This window comes from Centrocercus urophasianus, unplaced genomic scaffold (assembly GCF_019232065.1).
Source record: "Centrocercus urophasianus isolate 14NV4802_14NV808 unplaced genomic scaffold, USGS_Curo_1.0 seq_23, whole genome shotgun sequence".
NCBI lineage: Eukaryota > Metazoa > Chordata > Aves > Galliformes > Phasianidae > Centrocercus > Centrocercus urophasianus.
The window spans coordinates 13,649,441-13,672,161 of NW_024884789.1; the positions used below are offsets into that span (position 1 = coordinate 13,649,441).

General features: G+C 37.7%; 1 protein-coding gene across 4 annotated transcripts in view; it reads right to left on the reverse strand.

Annotated features, from left to right (window-relative positions):
* The window catches only part of LRRC49 (leucine rich repeat containing 49), a 40,960-nt gene that overhangs the window by 14,999 nt on the left and 3,240 nt on the right, over window positions 1-22,721 (reverse strand). For all 4 annotated transcript variants that reach the window (XM_042824560.1, XM_042824563.1, XM_042824564.1 and 1 more), the window contains 7 exons: window positions 22,591-22,690; window positions 21,364-21,567; window positions 19,905-19,971; window positions 13,449-13,592; window positions 11,978-12,039; window positions 7,746-7,893; window positions 1,360-1,443 (listed from right to left, as the gene is read on the reverse strand). In XM_042824560.1, the coding sequence (XP_042680494.1) occupies window positions 1,360-1,443; window positions 7,746-7,893; window positions 11,978-12,039; window positions 13,449-13,592; window positions 19,905-19,971; window positions 21,364-21,567; window positions 22,591-22,690 (809 nt within the window). The remainder of the gene's footprint in view (window positions 1-1,359; window positions 1,444-7,745; window positions 7,894-11,977; window positions 12,040-13,448; window positions 13,593-19,904; window positions 19,972-21,363; window positions 21,568-22,590; window positions 22,691-22,721) is intronic.

The window sequence follows — 22,721 nt, forward strand, 5'->3', positions numbered from 1 at the left end:
AAACATGTTTTTTCCTCTATGGGAAGTTTTCACTGGCAAGGTGCATTGAGAAATCTGTGCCACCAAAGCAAACAATCTCTCAACTACAAGAAAACATTACATCAGTGGTTAAGAACATGCACTACAAACAAACACAAACTTCCTTCCAATTAGGTTGTCAACAGCATAAAGCATTATGTATAATTATTATTTCCTAATTTCCCATTTCTTTCTCTTACTGAGACCAGGAATCAAAATGTCAAACTGGAATAGATTTCAGATAAGCCATTATTTCCCAATACAAAGCTCTATTAAAAAAAAATAAACAAAAACCACTACCTAACAATTACTAACAAAAAAACAACCAACAAAATAACCACTAAGACTACTTTGTTGATCTGGCACAGCTCTAGACGCAATTCTTTTTTTCCCCACTCAGTTTATGCTTAAACATCTTCTAATCTGTTGATAACAATGTTTTTATTTTCAGAGTTATGTAAATTTGCTACACTTCTTACAGACTCATGCAACTGACGTAGTCTAATTCCCTTCATAAGGGACAATTTTAGACAACTTCACAGTATGGATGCATGATTTCCCCACCTTGTCCTCCCACCCTCCTCCCCACTTGCTACATCAGGAGAGCAATTTGTATAACCATTATTGAACAAAGAAGGTTTTAAGGCACCTTTATTAATAGGAAATGATTTGGGAACAAATTAATGCAACAAAAGGAATGCTGACAGTCTTGTATCCTTGAACTTCGGTTTCCTGCTAGCAGTCAGTCATTTAGTCACCAGCCTGCACAAGGGTTCTGGAGTGTGCCCTTGTCTCCCCTGTGGGATCTATCTATTCCATCTCATGTGAACAAGCACTAACCAACCACGTTAGTACAGTACATAAGTGCTCCTCTGAAAAAGACAACTGGAGCCTAGCTGCTGCTCTGCTAACTGCTTAGCTCCCTCTACAAAGAGGAATCACCTCAACAGGAAAGAACAAAGGAAAAACACTATGTGGCATCAGAGCACTCATGACCGTATTCCAGGGACCTGAAATCACCAAAAAGTCCTTCACTCTTGGTTTTACTTTACTTCTGTATTTGGGAAAATGAAGTTTGCTATCTTTTTACATGGAGCACCATCCTCACATATTCAACTGGTTTTTTGTTTGGTTGGTTGGTTTGTGTTTTGGTTATTAGGTAATTTGAATAGCTGAATGAAGAACTTCAACTGTAGGGTAAAGTGTTTAAGCTGTAAAAAATTTTAATAGAGGTATGGGATATCTGGGATAATTAAGAACTAGATTAAAAATATTAGGTAACATTGTAAATAATTTATGGTGGATTTATCTCATTTTAGTTAGAACAGCCACATTAAATACCTTAAGCAAGCTCTGTTTATGACTTTCACGCTTCCTTTCTTCTTCTTTCCTAGCTGCAACAGATGCCATGCGTCTTTCCTCTTCCTAGAAGACAAAAAAAAATATTACAATTTTACAAAGCTATGAATTACAGTTTCAGAAATGAATTAATATTATGAATAAGTTTCATTATGTTGGCATTTAAAAACTATGTATGTATGCATAAGAATTAAATATTTTAACGGTAAAACAAAAAATGTTTCTACAAATAAATCAAGAAATACAAAAAAGTTATCTACTAGATGGAACTACTGAAGATGAATCTATTTATAATTGTATTTGTCTGGCTCTTCAAAAAAAGAAAAAAACATTAAGTATATGATCAGTAAAACACTAACAAACGTTTTCAAATAGGACAGTATTTTTTATGATTAGCATGTTTCTTGGTAAGAAGGTGCACAGGATGAGTGGACGTTTCTCAATTTATGCCAAAACAATAATTTTATCATTATGTATGTCTTAGAAAGGTTAGTTATTCCTCATTCAACATCAGAACTTCAGAAGAATATTTTCAAAATTAACTGTACTACACGAATATTATTTCTTGTCAGTATTACTGCCTGTTCACGTTCAAGAAGAATGTCATTTCCTCCTGAATAATGGAAGTCATACGATTGAAGATATTAAATTCTCCTGGTCCAGGAGATATTTAATTCAGTACTGCAATACAACCATATTAGGTTGAATGTTCTCTGTTTACAGAAGTCTAAACATTCTCACAGCACAGTATTTTTAGAACACGCATTTTCCAAGTAACAAAAGAAATGTTCCCTATGAAGTAAAAAGCGTAGAGTTCTTCCAACAAAAATATTTAGTAAGCATACTTAAATTTATTTTCATTTACTTCATATGCCATTTGGGTGTTTCTATTAATGTATCTTCCAAGAACATGAAGTGTTTTGGTTTCCATCAAAATAGAGAGCTCCTGTCCCAGGCTTTTCACTTCCACCTTCCAAAAAGTTATAAGTGAAGAACATCAATAAACAGAGATGAACAGGAAGATACTGATATGACAAAGTTCTGATACAATTCAAACGTACTATGGTTACAGCACTATAAGAACCCCTAAGCACATGGATCAGTGTCCTACTGGAAGACAAACTAGAGAAGTAACTTGACACTTAACATCATTAATACATGCTTAAGAAAATAATTTCCATTTATTATAACAATATATACATAAATAAACTAGTAAGCACACCTGGTATGTGAACCTACCTGCACACTAGCCCTGAAGACTAATGACACATCACACATTTTGACATCAGTCTGTAAGGCCGCTGAACTTCAGAACTGTCCTACGACTTCAGCCTAACATACATACATTAACAAGAGGCCTACCTTAATACAAATTAAGGAAAAGGGCTTTGGGTAAAATACACTTTTCTTACTCAGCCTCAGGCAACAACCTCCCTAGAACACAAATTGAAAACCCTAATTTATTATTTTATTTCTATTTATTTTACACTCTTCCACCCTAGAAGGCCTCTAGCTTTCTGAAGGATAGTTCTGTTGGCAGACTCATCTGCTCCTGGACTTTTCAGTTCTTCCTAAATAGGGGATTACTGTAAAGTTCAATCAAAAGGGGATTAAAATTTGATTTTTAGCTTTCAGTTTTCTTGATTCTGATCTCATCTTTTCTAACAACTTCTGAACACATCGAACACATTAAGTAACTTTAAGTATGTTTAGAACTCTGAAATGAAAGTTGTTCTTTCTTTCCTCCAATGTTTGATTATATAAAAAGCAGTAAGAAGAAAAATGTAAACCAGTTTTCCCACCAAGGGACTGGGAGCAGGTATCATCCATCCTATTTGGCAGGAAGCAGCTGGCCAGTCACCATATGCTCAGCTTCAGACTACCTGAGTCACTGTTACCTTTAGCACAGGAGAAGGTGAAAGCTGAACAATAAAGTGACACTAATCTGTAAAAAATGTGCCTTATGATTTCACCTTCTGTCAGAACGAATTCAGGTTAAGGCAAATATCCACAAACTTTCCTAATGCAATTCTTGCAGCTTCCACAAATGTCCCTTACCACCCTATCTTCTACTCCAAAGCCTTCACTTAATTCAGCATCAAATCCACATTTTATGACCCCATCTGCCAGCCATGAAGGTCTGCCGCCCACATTCAAGTCTGTCCAGTACTTTCCCAAGTCTTGTTCTTTGTACTGAGATGAACCAATGCAAATGCTGTTCAGATTTTCTTCTTTATCAAAAGTCTATCATAATTTGAGACATTTAAAAAGCACTACATCTTTTGTATAGTTGTACAAAAGAAGTGAGCTCAAAGAAATAAAACAAACAACAACAAATAACACAGAAAAAAACACAAACCAACCTCCCCAAACAACTAGTTCTTTCTCAGTATTTGAAAAGGTAGAATGATGGAGAAAACATCTGAATGAAGTTCAAAGGCCAAATCCACTTTTTATACAAGTCGAGTCTATATATGTTTCTTGATTAATCTTACAGAACACATGCAATCAATCTTGAAGAAAAAACACACTGAAGAACAAACAAAACTCAGGCAGCTATAAAACAAAGCCTTTAATAAGCCTGCTACAACTCAGTTTCATTATCACCCACTCTTCCCTTTTAGCTCCACATCTTTGGAAATTCTTTCCTTCTCCACTTCCCTTTGTTTCCCCTCATTATTCAGCTGCTTTCATCCATAACTTTGTGCCTTTTTGATAGTTGCCAGATGAACTAAAGCTATTTTAAATCCTATCTTCTCCATCTTCTCTTTTTATGTGTTCAAAATAAATTGTTAGGCTAACAATAATGAATCTTTAAGTAGTTAATGAGCTGCTGACAGCTGTCATCCTCCAAAACTTGCCAAGTATCCTTTTGCACTCTTTCCTAAATTCTAATTCCAGACTGTCAGGACCCACTACTGATAAAGGATTTCCTAAGGATTTTCTAAGGTACACCTTAGAAAAACTTAAAAGCCTGCTGAATGGTTCAGACAAGCATGCTGGGCATCTGTGGAAGAAGTCAAGGTTCCTACCGCAGTAGCCTGCCAGGAAAGAAAGTGTCATCACACTAAGAAGCCTGTTAATCCTATGACCACAGAAGAAACCAAATCTCTAAGCTCCATGCTGGGGGGGATGTTCTTCTAGAAGGTGAAGGTGCCAGATCATTACAGAGTTGGATGTTCTTTTTTCTAGCGCAATCACCTCCATTTATTAGTTCTCCACTTACTAAATGGCTAGGGAGTCATCTTCAAGCACCCACCCAGCACAAGTCTTGCTTTCTGCAATCCATAAGCCATTAATGAGATTTTGAGGACACAGATTTACGTTTTCAGCGTGAAGTTGCAGCAGTGACCGAATGCCAAAAAAATAAAACATATTAAAACTATTACCCTGCAACGCAATTGCCTGCAGCTTGGTCATGGCGATAGCTCCCCCTGCCGCCCATCAGCTCTCCCTTAACAATGACACTGACTCGGGCCAAACTTCTCATTACCAGCCAGCATCCATTCAAGGGATAACTCACAGCAAATGCTGTCAAGGATCCTGAACAGAGTACACTTGAAATGCACATGTTCTTCTTCATTGCTGCACTATTACTACTCACACAATTTCGTTCCACTGAGACTTGCAGAAGGCAGACTATTGTGTTGCTGTTATTACATCTTCCACACAGCAAAAGATTCCCATAAGTTGGTACTTTAGATGCATAATATGAAGTGGATAGGTTTCTCAAGCTGGAGTTTATCTTCTAGTGTAGACAACAAATAAATGTATACATACATACATATATACATACATACACACGCACACATACACACTTTTTTTTTTCAGATATGTAAAGCCCTGACTTGTCAGTGGAGCTTAGCTACCTGTGCAATGATTTCTTCGGTCGGTGCCTTACTGGTTTAAGAGCTTAAAATTTGTTTTCAAAACTGCTTAGTAATGAGATAGCTCAAACACCAATTTCCTCATGGGAAAATGATTCATAAATTGTAACAGTATGACAGAATTCCCTGAATTAAAGAAATTCTCCACTTTAAGAATACTAGAACAATTAGCTGCAATTCCAGAGTATCTGATACTTGCAGCAGCTGTGTTTCCCAACAGTCTCCCAAGGCTGTTGCCACTAGAATTCTTCCTCAGATGTCCACGTTTAGCAGAGGATTCTATGGAAAATGCCTGGCACTAAAGAGAATGTTCTCTTAAAAGCCAGCTTCAAAGCCTCCTAACAAGCTTTTGAAAACATCATTTATGTTTTATTCTTTCTTAGAATTATTTTCTTGTCCCAGTGAAGCCAGCAAGCAAAAGGAAAGATAAAAGAATAAGAATTGTGTAATTCCCATTTGTCGAGAAGAGGAACTTCTGAAACAGTTAGGGAAGAATACTTTGACAGAACACCCAGCTCTCAGTTCTGTGCCAGACAAAGCAATATTTAAGTCCAAAACAGTCTGGATGCACTTCAGGCAAATGAATGAAAGATCCTACAAATGTATTACCTTAGGCATACTAACCAAGTGAGAAAAACCATGCACCCAATACTGCATGCCCACTACCCACCAGCTTCCATTTAATGTAGTGCATAGTAACAGCATGCTGCATTACTAGGCAGAATAACTGGGTTCAGCATTGTCAATTGCCTAATTTAATCACAAACCTCATGCTACTTGTTATTTTTCTTTAAAAACAGTAATAACAGAAAGATTCCTAAGTCCTATGATTATCTGGGTAACACAGTTTTTATTGGAAAAAGCTTACAACACCATCTATATTGATAAAAGATTTAAAAACATTTTCTTCAGGCTCAAAAACCAGAAGGCAAATAAAAAGGATGCAAACCACACTTTTTTTACAAGTAGTTTTATGAGCAGCACAACTGCTGAAGCCTGGTTTTCTATGGCTTTTTGTCTTATGGGTTGATCCTCTTATGTTTAACAAGGTGTGAACTCAGATTAAGTTTTTCCCAAGGTTGTGCATTTCTAATAGCCTTTTCCCACATGGATCCTATACAGTCTACAAAGGGATTAGAGCTTTTCCTACAGGTTTGCCATCACCGACTTCTACAGGATCTGTCTCTTCTCAAGTAGGAGAAGAAGAAAAAAGGCATTTTGACTCATGTTTCTGAAATAATACTGAGAAAGCATTCTTTTGAAAAGCAAAGCAATTAGCTAATATACAGCATAAAAAAGAAACCTACTTAACGAATTCCTGGGGGGGGGAAGTAGTAGTTTAGATACTGTTGGTGAAACTCCCATGTCCAAAGCAGTTCATTTTTAGAATTCATGTTTTCCACGTACTTGTTTAACCTTACATCATAATCAGCTCTATTTCATATTTGCAGTGTATTGGCTACAGGTCAAGTGGATATATGGTAAAACAATAGCCACATTTTTTAATGCAGCCGTACAAAGCAAATGAGCATTTAAAATAAGGCATATGTATCAGCACCTGGTCAGAAAAGATAATGCCAATACCACTGCTTGTTAAGCAGGTTACATTTGTTACAGAATTATAAACTCATTTGGGTTGGAAAAGACCAGCAAGATCACCATGTCCAACCATCAACCTGACATCCCAAGGTCAGTGAATTAAATCACGTCCCTTAGTGCCACTGTCTTGCTGTTGGGTTTATGTTATAAAAAGGTTGTGGTTGCATTTCTGTAAGCAGACAAAGAAGAATTAGCATGAGTACTCTTACACTAGGAAAGAAAATGGATGTCTTAATGGTAAGCCCCCTGCAGTGTTTGCCCTTCATCCTCTACCTCACTGTGTATTTTCAAGAAGTCTGAAGGAACCTAGATGCCTTCATGTCCTCTCTTTCTTTATCAAGGTTACTTGAACTTTACCAATAGATTCAAAAATGAAAGGGGAGAGAAGGTTAGGCATGGAAAGGAGAAAAGCAGGTACAGTGTGATCACCAGGTTTCCTTGGAATGGCAGACAAAGTAGAATTTTTCGATGAAAGAATATAGGTAATGCCAGTTTCAGTGTAAACAGAATACTGTTTTCATTGGAAGGAATATTTTTCAGGTATACATCAAACCAGTAAAGATGACACAGAGTTCTAACAAAATGTTCTGCAGTTTCTCATGTTACTTGGCAATTGGTCACACAGTATCTACTAATGACAAGTTTAAATGTTTATTTTAAACATGTTATAAATGAAATAAAGAAGCAAACCCTCACACAGCACTGCACAAAATGAAAGAAGTTTTAAATATCAGAATGTCTATGGACCATTCAATTAAATTGAACAGTGAATTAGTGAAACCACTAAGTTACTATTTTTTCCCTATATATACACACAAAGCCCTACATTTCACTCCTAAATTTAAGAAACCAGTAAATTTGATGAAAACATAAATTTCTTACTGTGATTCTCTTCATATCTAGCTGTCGGAGCTGCATCATATGATGGAGAACAGTGTGTTTGTACCATGTCTCCTGAGCTATTGGATTGCCATCAAGGGTGATATCTGACAAAGATGAGGAATCAGCAAGGCACAGAATATCCTCAAAACTGTAACCAAAAAAGTTTAAAGTTTTAATGCCACAGAATATGAATAATTAAGAGATGGAGGATTTTATTTCTTAAGGATAGAATCAATATTAATGTTTACCTTTACTCAAAAAGAAAAAAGCACCAGTAAAATAAGATGCCTATGAAAAGTAACACACATCTTAGCCATTAAAACCAGCATGAAGACAACACAAAATGCAAGAAAAAAAGACAAGTACAAAAACCCCAAGAATGATCCTGGGTGTTTGCAACGTCATTAAATGCTGAAAGAAAAGCTGTGAAAGCATCATATCTTTAAAATATTGTTCCGAGTTCTACCGAACTCTACAGTCCACAGACACCAGCAAGTTGGTTTTTTAAGACACTAGACAGTTTCCTGGCAAAAATAACTGGCCTATGTAAAATGTATTTAGACACGTACAGCCGCTATCTTGTTCCTTTTACTAAAGATGAAAGGTGCAAAGAGAGCAGCTGACCCAAATAAACAGTGTTCCTAAGCAGAGAATTACTTAAATTTGAAAAGAAAGTTGGAAGTTTGTTATTGTTTTTTAAACCTTCCACTCAAAAACCTGCTGTGCTTTGAATTTCTCAGCACATCAGAACATTCATTCAACAGCTAAGGCGTGCCTGCTTCATCATGCTTTTAACTCCCTTAATTAGCAGCTTGATTTTAGTGCAAAACAGTTGTGCAAAAGATCTACCTTTTTATATATTTGCAAGCACACGTAACAAAACTAGAGCTTCAGGAATTCAACTTCAAAAACTTGATATGCTACACTTATTGCACTGGAAGCCCAATCCAAAAGCGTATGAAGCTTTAAAGCCAAGTGAGTTACTCACTTTACTACTGAACATCTGCCTGCTTCCCAGCATGCAGACAGTGTCAAGTGGTGACCACTCTGTGGGAATGAGAGGCTGCTGGCAGTGCTCTCTCCAGCCTCTGTTCACAGTAAAAGAGTCTGTGACCTGCTCAAGTAACACAAAACAACTGTGGATGATGCCATGTCAGACCGACTCGGTCAACCATCTCCCTGAGTGGAATGTCTGCTGCTTTTCCCAAAAGTCCTCCTCCTCAAGTCCCATCCAACCAGCACTTTTGTTTCCTTCTTTCTTCCCAGATGAATTTATCTCTGCTAAAATAGCAGTTTCAGTGCCACCAAAAATAAAAAAAAGTGAATTTGGGCTAACTTACCAAAAATATTTCCTCACAATGTTTTCAGATTCACCAAGTTATCAGTTTGAGTGTGCACAAAGGTTATGAGCACTACATTCAACTCTTCCCTGTCAGAGCTGATACAAACCCACTTTTTCTGCCTTATATAAGAACATGGCTCAGACTAAGCAGCACAGTATTCTGGAGGTGTATGCTCAACCTCCCCCCAATGTACGCATTCATATTTAGACATCTAGTAGGTGCAAACAGGACAAAGCAGCACTGGTCTTCTAATAGAGCCTGCTTATTGGGGAAGACAGCTGCTCCTTCCCTGTATGTTTCCATCAGTAATGCATCGATGATCAAGCACATTCTGCAAAGAGCTCTGGAGAAGGCAGACTTGCTACCCCACACACCTGCTATAGTCTGTCAGAACACCTAAAGATAGAATTGCACATTCAAAAAACATTCAAAATAGAAAACCCTGTTTTTCCATGTCCCTAATCACTACGCTACTGATGAAAACAGATCTTACCACAGCCAGCCTTTCATTCTTGTTGTATTGCTTTCATTCAAATATTTAACAATGTATTTATAATGTTTTCATTCAACATTCCTCATTTCACTGAGGGAAGTAATTTTTTTCCTGCTTTGGTTAGGTTAAGAACATCCCTTCCCTCAGGTTTCCAACTCAGTAATCAATTGAAGAAAAACAATTATAAGCTCTTTGAGCTGGGAAGCTGTTTTCCCACATGGCCATATAACATACTTCACTGAATTTAAGAACCAACCTGGCACTGACCTGGAAAACACTTTAATGGTGAAAATACATATTTTGTTCCTACAATTAAAGAATGGTTTCCACCTGGAGGTTCTCCACACATTGGATAAATCAATTAGAATATCTGCGTAACTGATTGTCTACACCAAGAATCAGTTGTATAAGCACAGCTGTTCCTAGAAAATACAATTTTACAATTACCATATGGTACCTAATAAGCCCAGGTAAATAAGCCCAGGAAAAAATACTCAAGCATTTAGAAGGGTTGTAGTAAGGTTCAGAGGCAGCACAGCAATTCACTGCTATTATGGTTGCGTTCACTTCCAATCAATTTAACAGTATTAAGTCAAGTACTATATACACAGGTGGGTCATTAATATAATCTTATATTTAACCCTTTTTCCTGTGGGAGATATATCTACTACATATTTAAAAATGGAGAACTGAAGAGGTTTTTTTAGCTTCCAGAACTGCCGAATCCAATGGAATGTCTTTTCTACAAGAAAAAAAAACACCCACAAACAAAAGCTACAAGCAATATATCTAGATCTACACACATAAATATATATAAGTATTTTGTTAAGACTGTTAAAGAGTTAACCAGATTCATTCAATTCACACAGCTGCCCACAAACATAGATAGATATTACAGTAGTCTGTCTGACAGTAAGATTTTATTTTTATATCTAATGTAACTAAAAGTTAAACCTAAATAGATATTTGCACAAGTATTTGAATTATCTCCAGCTTTCATGACAGCCAACACTAAATTTATCAACAGTTCAGCTGAAACCCCAATGAATAAGTGAGAAAGTATTAATAAGTAAGCTACCAATTACATGCAGTTCAAGAAATGTAGTCAAAGAATGCACACAAACAGCAACGTAGGAAAGCTGTGTGAAATGTACCAAGTACATAAAGCATACAGAAATTCCACTGACTGCAGTGATGCTCCCTCGTGGCACAGGAGCCAGATACTGCAGTCCCCTCATTGTTCTTGCCAGGCTAAGACATTTTTCAGAAAACAGAAACAAAAGGCACATTCCAAGGCCAGAAATTATATAAGCAAAGCAAAATGCTAACTCTTTATTATGTCAAGCTAAAAAAAAAAGCAAAAACCGAAACAAGGGGGTCAGTTAAGGGAAGAACATACTAACTGTTCCTGCAAGCTCATCTCTAATTCTGTTTAAATACTTAAACCCCGGGAGTATTTAGGGATATCCACTGCATTGGTACCTTAAAAGCCTAAAGAACGCATACAAGTAGGTTGGAACTGTCTACAGAAAACATGATGCAGGTCAAATTAAAATATTCAAGTAGCTCTTATAATAAAAGCTCATATTAAGTATAACATTTTACAGAGAAAACGGGTACCACAAGAATAGCATGCTATTTTCAGTAATTAGAACATGAGGCATCTTTCCCTGTCTAAAATTAAATTATTTGCTTCTAAGCAGCAAAGAAGGCTGGTAATGATTAAAGGGTAAAAGTAAGCATATACCTGACTGGAGATAAAATCAAAACAAGTGTGCCTGTACTGCTATCATTGCTTATTTTAACATTGGCACCAGTACAAAAACACAAATACAAAATATGTTGTAGACTAACTTTTCTTTATACCAAAATGCACTTAGTTACTTGAAACAATAGACTCTGCTTTGAAAGTTCAGTGATTCTGTTTCTGCCCTCTGATTTGAAATAGAAAGCACCAGGAATATACCCTTCAAACCTGATTCACATATGAACAAGAAAAAGAAAAGCATGATCTTACCTAATCCTCATGAGCAGAATCTGACTCAGCAGTTTGTATAACTCTATAAACACAGTGATGTTGCTTTACCAGATATGTAGTTTAACAGTAAAACAATATAATTACAGAACTACTTCTAATTTTCAGCATCATCAGAAAGAAAATGGTCATATTTAAGTTCAAAATCTAAGTTTTGAAGGAGGATCCCCACTCAAATGCAGATGGTTAAAATAAGTTTAAATATGTTGAAAGTAGAAAATGCACAATGGCTTAATTATACTCATACATAGGAAAAATAAAAACCACAACCTGCATTCATCGAGTTTAAATTTTAATGAAATACAGCTCCAAGAGGATGCTTCAAATTACTTATAGGAAACTGAGTATTAATTCCCCTTACCTAGATATATTGTTGAAGCTGAGGAACAGACGCTGGAGACAGGGCAAAGTATCCACATCTTTCTAAAAGGAAAGATAGAGGCATAAATTCAGTAGCTGAAGGATAACATCTTTTGAACCTTTCTACTTTGCCTGGTGCAATACTTGCATTTCTATATACTATAAACTTGCTGCAACATTGATTTCTGTCGAACGTGCAGATCCATTTCTCCCTAATGCAGACTGCAAGGGAGTGTTTCAGTGCAGATATCTACTCTGCAGAACAAGCTGCATCACTTGCAAAGCAAATGATATTAAAGGAAAGAGGATGAGGCTGCTGCTGGTTTCTGAACAAGCTTTTGGGAAAGAAGCCAAGGTGCTGTCTCAGCATTTAAGCAGCAGGATAAATATGGTGTTTAAAAAAAAAAAAAAAAGACTATGCAGCAATAAGGTTGTTGAAGTGCAATGCTGCAGTGCAATCAGCACTACCTAGCAGCAGTAGCTGCTCTAAACAAGAATAATCTGAAGGACTCTGTCACCTTTATAATTTTATAAAAAGGAGCATGTTTTCAGAATGAGTAATCATGAATTCAATGCATAATAGAACTTTGTAGAAAACCTTAAAATAGCTCAAAATTTTGCTAAGAGGAAACACATCAAGCACGACTGAAGTTTATTTATGTAATAAAAATCCACAATGGCCAGACAGCACAGTTTGCAGTGATTCATTTACCACTCAGACTGTAGACCAAAAACCATCAGTTAACTGTGTGTCTCCTTATCCTACAAAGGAACATACTCCAGCTTGTGATCAGTGGACATCAAACCATTACCCACAGCACAATGAAGCGGCACAGAGCTCATCACCTTGATTCCAGCTACAAATCAAATCTTCAGTTCTCCCTCCCCCCCACCTGATCTGATACATTGCTATGTATCATTCCATCCAATTAAAAGGAAAGCAAAAAAACAAAGGAGAGGGGAAAAAAAAAAAAAAGCCCACAAACCACCACCAAAACTAGAATTAAATCATTTATATTTTAAATTATACCCCAAATAAATTACATTCTTAAATAGAACATCATCTTCTGAAGCACTGCTTAGCTGAGCTACAGAAATTACAATCTGTTTCAAGAAACAAACCTGTATGGAAGAAGAGTCCTTGAATTTGTATGTTAGAACCAAAAAAGGTCAGAATATTTTTGTCCAGGAGAACCATCAAGATCTACCAAGACTTATCACCACAACTGATCGCATTTGCACAAAACTGCAGCAAAAACCAAACTGTTATTTCCTCCTTCAAGTTGTAAAATCAAGCATTGCAAGAAAATACCACAAGCAGAAGAGTATGGGATAATCTAAGCTTTGACAAACTTAAAATGCTGATATACTTTCAATAAGTAATAGCAATAGTGTAATCCTGGAAGAAAGGAAGGAAAGAACGAAGGGAAGGTGAGAGAGGGAGGAAAAGAGAAAGATGCTTTGTTTCTTACTATAGCAGAGACTTGATTATGACGAAGGTTGAGCTCCGTGAGTGAATCCAGTCCGTTGAGATTTTCTACAATGGACAGAAGGTTTCTGGCGAGGTTTAACACTCTCAGTTCACTCAAATGGTTGATGTTTTCTATTCTAGAGATCTATGAGAGAGGTATAAACACACACACCGTGTTTTATCTAAATACATGTAGTTCGTACTTTTTTTTTTTTAAATACATACAGATTAGAAAAGCAACTTAATAGCATGCTTATGTATGTTACTAACCACAAATAGTTGAACATCAGCTACTGTCTGCTGGAAATTGAGTACTAGTATTCACATCAGTAACATCTTTCTAGTCAGGCAGCAGCAAGATCAGTCAACACTCCCTTCTTACCATCTGAAGTTAGGTTATTTCAGCTGCATTGCTTTAAGGCAGCAATCTTTAAGACATGCAGTTAAGACACCACTGTTAGGATCATACAATGCCAAAACGGGGAAATCATGTGCACAGCCGACCCTTAATTTAAGACACTCAAGACACACATCTGAATCTGGTAGCACTTTTACTGCAAGACTTACATGGCATTGTACCTCCATATTATCACAAATCTGTACTATTTTTCTCCACGACTTAAAAAGCCAGCAGCAGCCACACAGCTATGCACAAGCTCTACAGGCAGGCTTTCCAGCAGGTCATGAGGACAAGAACATGCTGTGAGTCAGGAGCAAGTAGCTCCTGGACAACAACCCTCTGGAGAAGAACAAAGTTATCCTCGCACTGGAACTTGTAAGGCACTTTTGCAAGCAAATAGTTGTTGGACTTGGAGAAATTATTCAAAAAAAAAAAAATCAGAAAATAGCAGCATCACTCATTTGGATACATGGCACACTTGCTCAAAAGCCCCCAGCAATTCCTTGCCAACTCACAGCTACCTGTGATCAGAAAATGGAAGGTTCAAACATGACTAAACTATGGAGAGAAGTCAGCTGCTCTACATCTATATGTTTAAAATAAGGCATTAGGAATTAACACACGATATTGAAAGAATAATAATAATCAAGAGAATAACAAAAGCTACTGCCTCTTAAGTTTAATTGTTACTTCTGGAGATGCAATATCTTTTTAAAAGATATTAATTATTGCTCTTCTGACATAATCTGGCTTTTTTTATTTCCTGCTGTCCATATTTCTCAGTGATGTACTCCATGACCCCTATCCAGGTACTCATTTCTCAGAATGGTCTGAAAACTGTTCTCCAGAACTTACCCAGACATTTATGTAGGATTAGCATACAGTAAAGTATGTAAAAGTATCACAGAGATGATAAACAGCTGCCATTGCACACAGGGACACTTGTATCACATTCTTACTCTAACCCATGTTCTACAGCAGAAAGAAAGCAGTCCTGTGGAAAAGACTGGCTTTCCACACCACACACTGTGCATCCAACACTTGGTAGCTTCAAGGACTTTACAACTATGACAAATTCCCTTTCCATACCAACGATGGCCTGTTCTACCTGCAGGACCACTGGAGCCCCCTGCAACACCCATACCCAGCCATGCTGCCCCTCCTCAAAACTGCCAACAGCAATTAGATGGAAGTGAGCAACATAGAGACTGGTGTCATACAGCTCCCCAGTGATACCAAGCTTTCTGCTCATATAGATCAGTACAAATGTGGCTGTGCCAATTTCCAGAAATTGCAACTCTTAGAATGGGAGAAGATGCAAGGCAGCTGGCATTGATCAGTCTGAGAGCACAATGCCACGGATAACAGTCATACAAACAAACCACATGTACATAGGCATCTAACTGTATGATATGACCTGAATATACTGCTGTAAAAAGTATCGTGGCAACTTTTCCCCATAAAAAGTACAGAAGAGTAGATAGCAATAACAGCAACTAAATGACATTGAGTCCCTTTTTTAGTCAACTGCTAATTAAACAAATAGGCTCTGTTTATGCGTATGACATGGCAGAAAAAAAGGGAACAGGACACAAAATATTAAAGCTAAGGAACAGAGACACCATTGTCTATAACAATATATTTAGACCGAAATATTTGTACAAGCACAGCCAAGAGCAGATGGTGAGCATGAAGAGCACAGACCCCTGCAGATGTCTGTGGAGCCAGGATTACAGCATGTTACAATGCAGAATATCAATCCTGGCATTTTATTGCTATCTCTAGGACTATGATTTCATCAACAGTTACAGAGATGCTGTCTGTTGCTTTGCTCAGCTCTGAGACTTGACTCTACTGGCCTTTCTCTACTCTCAGTCACACACGCATCCCTAAGTCCATCAGTTTTTGTTATGCCCTGTGCAGTAGCTAACAAGCAGTACCAACTCTTTTTAGAAGATCATAATATTTCTTTCAGCAAGAAAAGAAGTTGCCTTCCACTCCTCACTTCCATGCCCTTTCCCCCCTGCTTAACCTGCATCCTCAAGGTTTAGGCCAGCAAAGTACAAGGCCTGCTCCAAAAGTAACGCCTCCTATTTTGTTCTGTTGGCCCGCCATGTCAAAGGCAGACGTTGGCATATGGCGTAGAAGCTGAACTTTCCCACCTGTATTCCATTACATGCTCTTGCCTTGCAATGGATGGCAGCAGAGGGGCAGTCTGACAGAATGACATCTGACATGGAAGTGCATGGCAAGCAGAGGTGGGACTGAATTCCTCCACGAGGAAAAAATGCAGTCACTGATGTTAACTGATGCTTCCTGAAGGTTCATGGAGACCAAGCAGTGGATGGGAGGCACAGTGAGTGCTGCATTTCAGCAGCACTGACAGTAGGTCACCTCCACAGGCACAGATATTTACAAGCACAGCATGCTGGCTCTAATTCATTACTGGCAAAAATGCACAGCTAATGGTGATGCCTATGTTGAAAAAGTGTGCATTGTAACTAAGAATTTTCTTTACCAAATGGTGTTATTCTGCTCTTTGTATCAGTTGCAGTTTTCACAGAAATAAACAGGAGGCCCTATTTGCCAAGCAACATACATAACTCACAAAATTTAAAACGAAAAAAAAAAAAAAAGATTTTTTTTAAAGTATTTAGAGAAATAAATTTCATTCTAAATACAGTTAGCCAAGTTCTGCCTTCATTAGAACCTTGTGAAATTCAATCAAGCTACTTCACTGAAGACAGAGTAAAGTTCATGCCAACTCTAACCTAAAATAAAACTGAAAGAAAGGTTTTAAAAGGCATTTATACAGAACATACAACATTTATGCTGTTTATCTTGACAGAAAAGATGGTCATCAAGCACCATTCTTTCCAAAGACCATGCAGATTGAGTTTGAAAGTACAGTATTTAGAAAGCAAACGTTTGTTTAAAAATTAAATAGAAATTGCAGTGTGTTAAGTATAAACTGCACACAATGGCACACAGAGTCCCTGAATCACAAAGCTCATGGTGTTCACATCGGTGTGATAGCCGTCGTACAGCTGCAGATTCTACACAGAAATTAAAGCAGATGGCATGAAGTTGCTGTGCCTGCTTACAAGTTTTTACTGTGCAGTCTTAAGAGCCTTGCGAAATCACAAAGGAAAACAAGCAAAGAAAATGACATGGCAGAGGAAATGGCATTTTGTCCCCTTTGTGAAGAGGCGTTACATGAGGTATTACACTGCTTTTTATTTTTTTATTTTTTAAGAACCTTATTTTGGACCTTTATTATAGGAAAGCATTTTCTGCATTTAAAGTCTTGAAAGGTTCAGCATTAAACACTGTAGAATACTACATTTCAGGGCCTTAAAGCACATCCAGTTCCCATTGAATTTCTCACTTGGCAGCAGCGAAGTCTCTAAGATCAGACCGAACCATATTAGCCAAAATATTCTGCACCCAAATAAATCAAAATATTTTCCAAGAAATTTTCCTCTGTTTCTCCTCACCTCCAGTCTCTTGAAAACATTACAGTCTTAGAAGTTTCACAATCTGCATTCCATCTATGGGACTGACTTATACCCAAAAAATGAAGGAAAGAGAGACTAAGAATAAATCAGGAATGCAGCTTTGCTCTTAACTGTTACTACTCCATCAACAAGAAGAAACTGTGTCTATCTAGACTTCAGTACTATTAAAAAAAAATATTGATTATCTGTGTTATGCCTCAAAAAATTAACCAAAAATACTCTTAAAGAAAGAAACCAGCAAAACAAAACACTGAAATGCTGTGAACAACCTTTACTTCCAGACAGTTTCAGAACAGACGAACAGAAGCAATCAGAGCACACTGCCAAGGAAACACCCCAAAAATCAACAGACTGTTGCTGTCTAGTGCCATCAAATGTATGGGATTTATATACATCAAAACCACAGAAACGCTTTTATCCTAATCCCAAACACTGAGTGCCTTTCAGTGAGTGCAGTAATAGGATGTTGATACAGTGCTCTGCAGCTTAATCCCACAGCACTTTCCACTCATTCAACAGGGAGGCTCTTTGTGGCTTTACCAGGGACATTTTAGCCATGTATTTGTAACTCCTCTTATTTTTTTTGCAGTTGTTATTATTATTATTATTATTTATTTTCATCATATCAGTTGAGCTCCAAAGAATCTCTGGAGATCCTCTGGTCCAGCCCCTGCCTACAGCCTGCTCAGCCCCATGTGCTGCCAGCTTCTCCTCTTCAACACACCTGTGGCTCTTTGCTAGAGCCACTCTATCTTCCTCCTCTCCCTCCAAGCCACAAGAAAAGATGCCAGCAGTGATCCACTGTAGAAGTGTCATCAGAGCTACCTGGAATGAAAACCATTCTGACAAAGCAGAACTGCTATCCATAACTGGTTTTGATTGTAAAACTGACCATACTTACAATAGATTTACTTTTAACCCTCCTGTGAGAACTGGGCAGAGCGTAACACCACAAGCCATCCAAGGAAACAGATGTATAAATGCCTAGTTAATATAATGCAAATCATACTTTCTATTATTTTCATATAGACAGTAAGCAAGACAGGCTTCTTGCACTGTTGGTTCTCATTACTCTCAACTGAATCCAAGAAAAAAAATCTTGTATGTTGGAGGGAGAACACCGTGTCAACAGAACACTGATCTGAGTCAGTTGTTTTGAGCTATGCGTTAACACTTCACTTTTGATTCTACTGATCTGCTGTAGAAGTTGCTATGTTCTGGAATACATCTTTCCATGTTCTCAAATCCAATTCTGTAGATTAAGTGGGTTCTTCAGAAATCTGATATGGAGAAGTGTAAGAAGCGCCCAAAATCTTAATGAAATAACAAGAGAGACCACCTACTCATTAGTAAACAAGCAAACAACAACCAGACTTAAAACCAAGACATTACTATTGTACAGTGGTACGAAAAATCAGCTTTACGTATTCAGTATACCTTCAAAAATAACAAATCTGTATGGCAGAGTGGTGTCTGAAATTATGAGTTCCTCAACTAGAGGAGAAAAGAGTATTGATATCAAAATTTGCCTAACTACAAGCTAGAAAGGAACAGAAAATAATTCATTAATGGAAGCCTTCATTTGGTCTGTTGACAAAGAATGCACTAACACTACACTGTGCCTCTGGCACACTGCTTGCACACTATTGGGTTAGTGGTGCAACTCACAGAAGCCACAGAGTTACTGCATCTCACGTAACAGTGACGCGTTCAAGTGCTCTTTTTTTTTTCCCTACAGCATTTTAATTCCTCACTGTGAAGCAGTGATATAATAAAGAACACACACAGAAACCATAAGAAGTCAAAACTGTCAGAAGAAGAATCCAGAAAAAAAAAAAACAAAACATGCATAGGTCTTATATAGTCACAATAACCACGTGTTGTTAAACAGCTCAATTATAGAACATTTTGTATCACATGTGTTTCAGATTTATTTTACAGAAGAATACTCTATCTGGCTTGCCCTTACATGCACCCTGTGCTGTTTCTGACAGAATCATTAGTAACCTTTCTCTCACACATTGCAGAGCTGAAGCTTCGAGCATCACAAACAGAAGCAGCTGCACAGTCTCACACTGAATAATCTGAAAGGACACCAAGTCCATTCAGAAGCCTAAACAAGAAGTTTGGACTCCTTCTGCTTTTCTCTCACACAGACCCAAGTCCTCTACAGGTACATATGTGATCTTGATTTGTGAGATCAACAGAAGAAACAATGCAACGACCAATAAGAACTTAAATGCTTTTACGACTTTATGACTGTTTTACTTCTAACCACTCACACGAGATGACTGCTCCATGGGCACAAGTAAGTGCTGCCAGGCTTAGCTTACTCAGCATTAGAGCCTGCAACTTTCCAAATGCACAATGCTCCAAGTTTCAGAAAGCTGACACTGCGAATCAAGCTGATATCACTACCTGATTTCCGGGAAGTTGCAAGGCTTGCCACCAATTCTCTTCCAAAAAGCAACGGTTTGAAGGACACCAGAAATGCATGATCTATATAAGATAACTTATTAATCAAGTTATTGTACTGTACCTGATTTCCATGAAGATCCAAAACATCAAGATTTTTCAGGTTCTCCAGATTTGAGATCTTCTTTATTCTGAAATGTTTCAATAATGACAGAAATTGTTTTTATTAGATTAAAAGTACCTTATATTTTCAAGCTAATACAAAACTTAGCTGCTCCTGCCTACTGATTGGAACAGAAAAGCAGAGTTCTCAACTCTCTGAAATAAATAAATAAGCCTTAGATTGCCACTTTCCTCTCTGGTCATCCTAGCAGCAATCTGCACTATCACTCTTCCTGGAAGATTCTTTCCAGGGAAAGAATCCTTGCACTGCTAGAAAACAAAGTCAACACACAACCTATGCAAAAGATAAGAAATACTATTACTGGCAAAAGGCTCTTCCCAAACCTGTTTAAAGCAAAACTGTAGAGACAGTTTTAAGATTTTGTTACAAAAATTGAGAATAAAACACATTTAACAGCTCTGCTGGCACTTCCTAGACAATACAGGTCTCTACATTTGGCCTAATTTCTTCTCCACCTGTACAGCTTCACCACCTCACCATGACGACGCCCTTCTGTCCTGTCCCATTTTCTCAGACGCCAAGCCCAGGTTACTGAAGCATCAGCAGCACCATCTGCTGGTTGGTTACATTAAACATCACACACATTATGCATTTGCTTCAAAAATTAAAAACCATGCACAGAAGCAGTGGAAAAGTCTCTTGTAGCAACTGCCTTATGTGACTTACAGCAAGTATTTCTCCTCCTGTCTGTCTCCAAACTATACCTCAATGTAAGCAAACTATACAGAACTACTGTAGCTAATTTTGGAAAATAACTCCTTATAGCAACTTAGTTATTGCTCCAACAACCCAAAAATTTGCAATAACCAAAATGAATATCCACAGGTTAGATTTCAGCTATAAAAGCCAAAAACTACAGTAAAATACTGTACTACTAGAAGTTACCAAAATTCTCTAACTAGCATTTTACTGATAAGGAAAAGAAAAAGATCACTCTCCATTGGTTTATGTTTTGAAGTGAATGATGCATACACAGCTGAAAGATGAAGGCCAAGAAGTGCTGGTGACAGATTGGCTGCAACTCTCCTACAGCCAATGACCAGGGAGACACCCAGCACAGCAGCTGCAAATGAACTGGCAAGGCAATGAACTGAAGGTGCTAGCAAGTCTAATTCCTACCTTCTTCCTTGCACAGTGAAGTTACAACGTACACAGAGCTAGATGGCTCTTGGAAATGCCCATCTCAATCTATATTTTTTCTTGAGCTTTTTTTGTTTGTTTGTTTGTTTGTTTTAAAACTAGGAAGCTTGCTGTTATTAGACACCATTTATCAGGAGTGCACCCATTGGTCTCACAACCAACATCACAAGCTGAAAACCCTGTAACAGATGCAATGATAGATTACAGACACTATGCCGTAACAAAGTAGGCTGCTTAAAGCCAGTCATTTTTATTATACCTGTTCTTCCCCAAAAGAAGAACTCTCAGGGATCGCAGAGTTGAAAGCCCGCTTATTTCCTCGATCTGGTTATCATACAAATCTAAGAAAACAAGATGCTGCAGGTTGGAAATATTCTGGATCCGGGTTATAAAGTTGTGCTGGAAATTCAAAAGGCGAAGGTGATCTTCTCCATCGATAACTGGGCACACTGTCAGCTTCTGCCTGGAACAACAACAAAAAGCATCTTATGAAAGTAACTGATTTGTAATCGCCCTTTTACTAACCCACGCCAACTGAACTGAGAAAAGGGTATTATCTTGATTAAGAGGCTTGCTCACTAAACACCTATGGAATAGGAAAGTAAATCCTTAATGTAGAAAAATATAAACATATAGCAGAAGTGCTTTCAACATTTTCTTAAAGCCTCTCCTTCAAATTAGAATTTCTTTGTCACATGGAAGTTACTTGAAGAATTCACACTGTGACCACACTACAAATTCAGCAGATACAGCATGCCAATGTGCCATTCAGACCCCATGTAAGGAGCCTGTTGAGGTCAAATTTCAAAGCACACCAAGTTTATGTGCTTCTTTACACTACAGAACTTCACATTTGAAGTATAAATGCATGAAATGTTGAGAGTTACTTTGAAAGCTAAAAGATACCAAAAATGATGCTGATAACAGCCATTCTCACAGCAGGATTATCTCCAAAAGACATCCTACTGACCTCACAGAGCTTTTTCTGACTACATAAGCATCACCAATAAACAAAACTAACTAAATAAAAATGTGCACACGCATTCACACAATTATTTACAATTGAATGTGGTTTTCACATTTAGCTTTTTTTTGTTGTCCTGGTTAAGGAAAGAAAGACACCCTACAGTTAATGCATCAGAGTACAATTAATGGAGACAAAGGCCTCAACTTTCTATTGATTTCTTGCACGTCTTTGAATCCAGCTTTTAGTTCAAAATAAAAAACCCTACCTGCCTTAGATTATTATACCTGCCTATATATCCATACCTGCTGTATGGATATATGTGCCATCACTGAATTTTTACAAGGAAACTCATACAGAACATCTCAGTGGAACACAGGTCCTCTCTAGAAGAAGAAACAAAGAACAAGAAAAGCAGCCCGCCCCCTCCCACACCTACCAGCACTGCTCAACACTCATCCCCTGAGACCAGCAGACACAAGAGCAGCAAGCTGCTGAGCCCAGACTCCACTCCCTGCTCACCTTTCCAGGGTGAGTCTATCCGAGTTCAGTATTTTTTCCTCAGCAGTACGTTGCAAGACAGGAAATGTTATTGATGAACTGCTCCCAAAATTTGCGCTATCTATCAGAAAATCATCAAAAGAACGCATGAA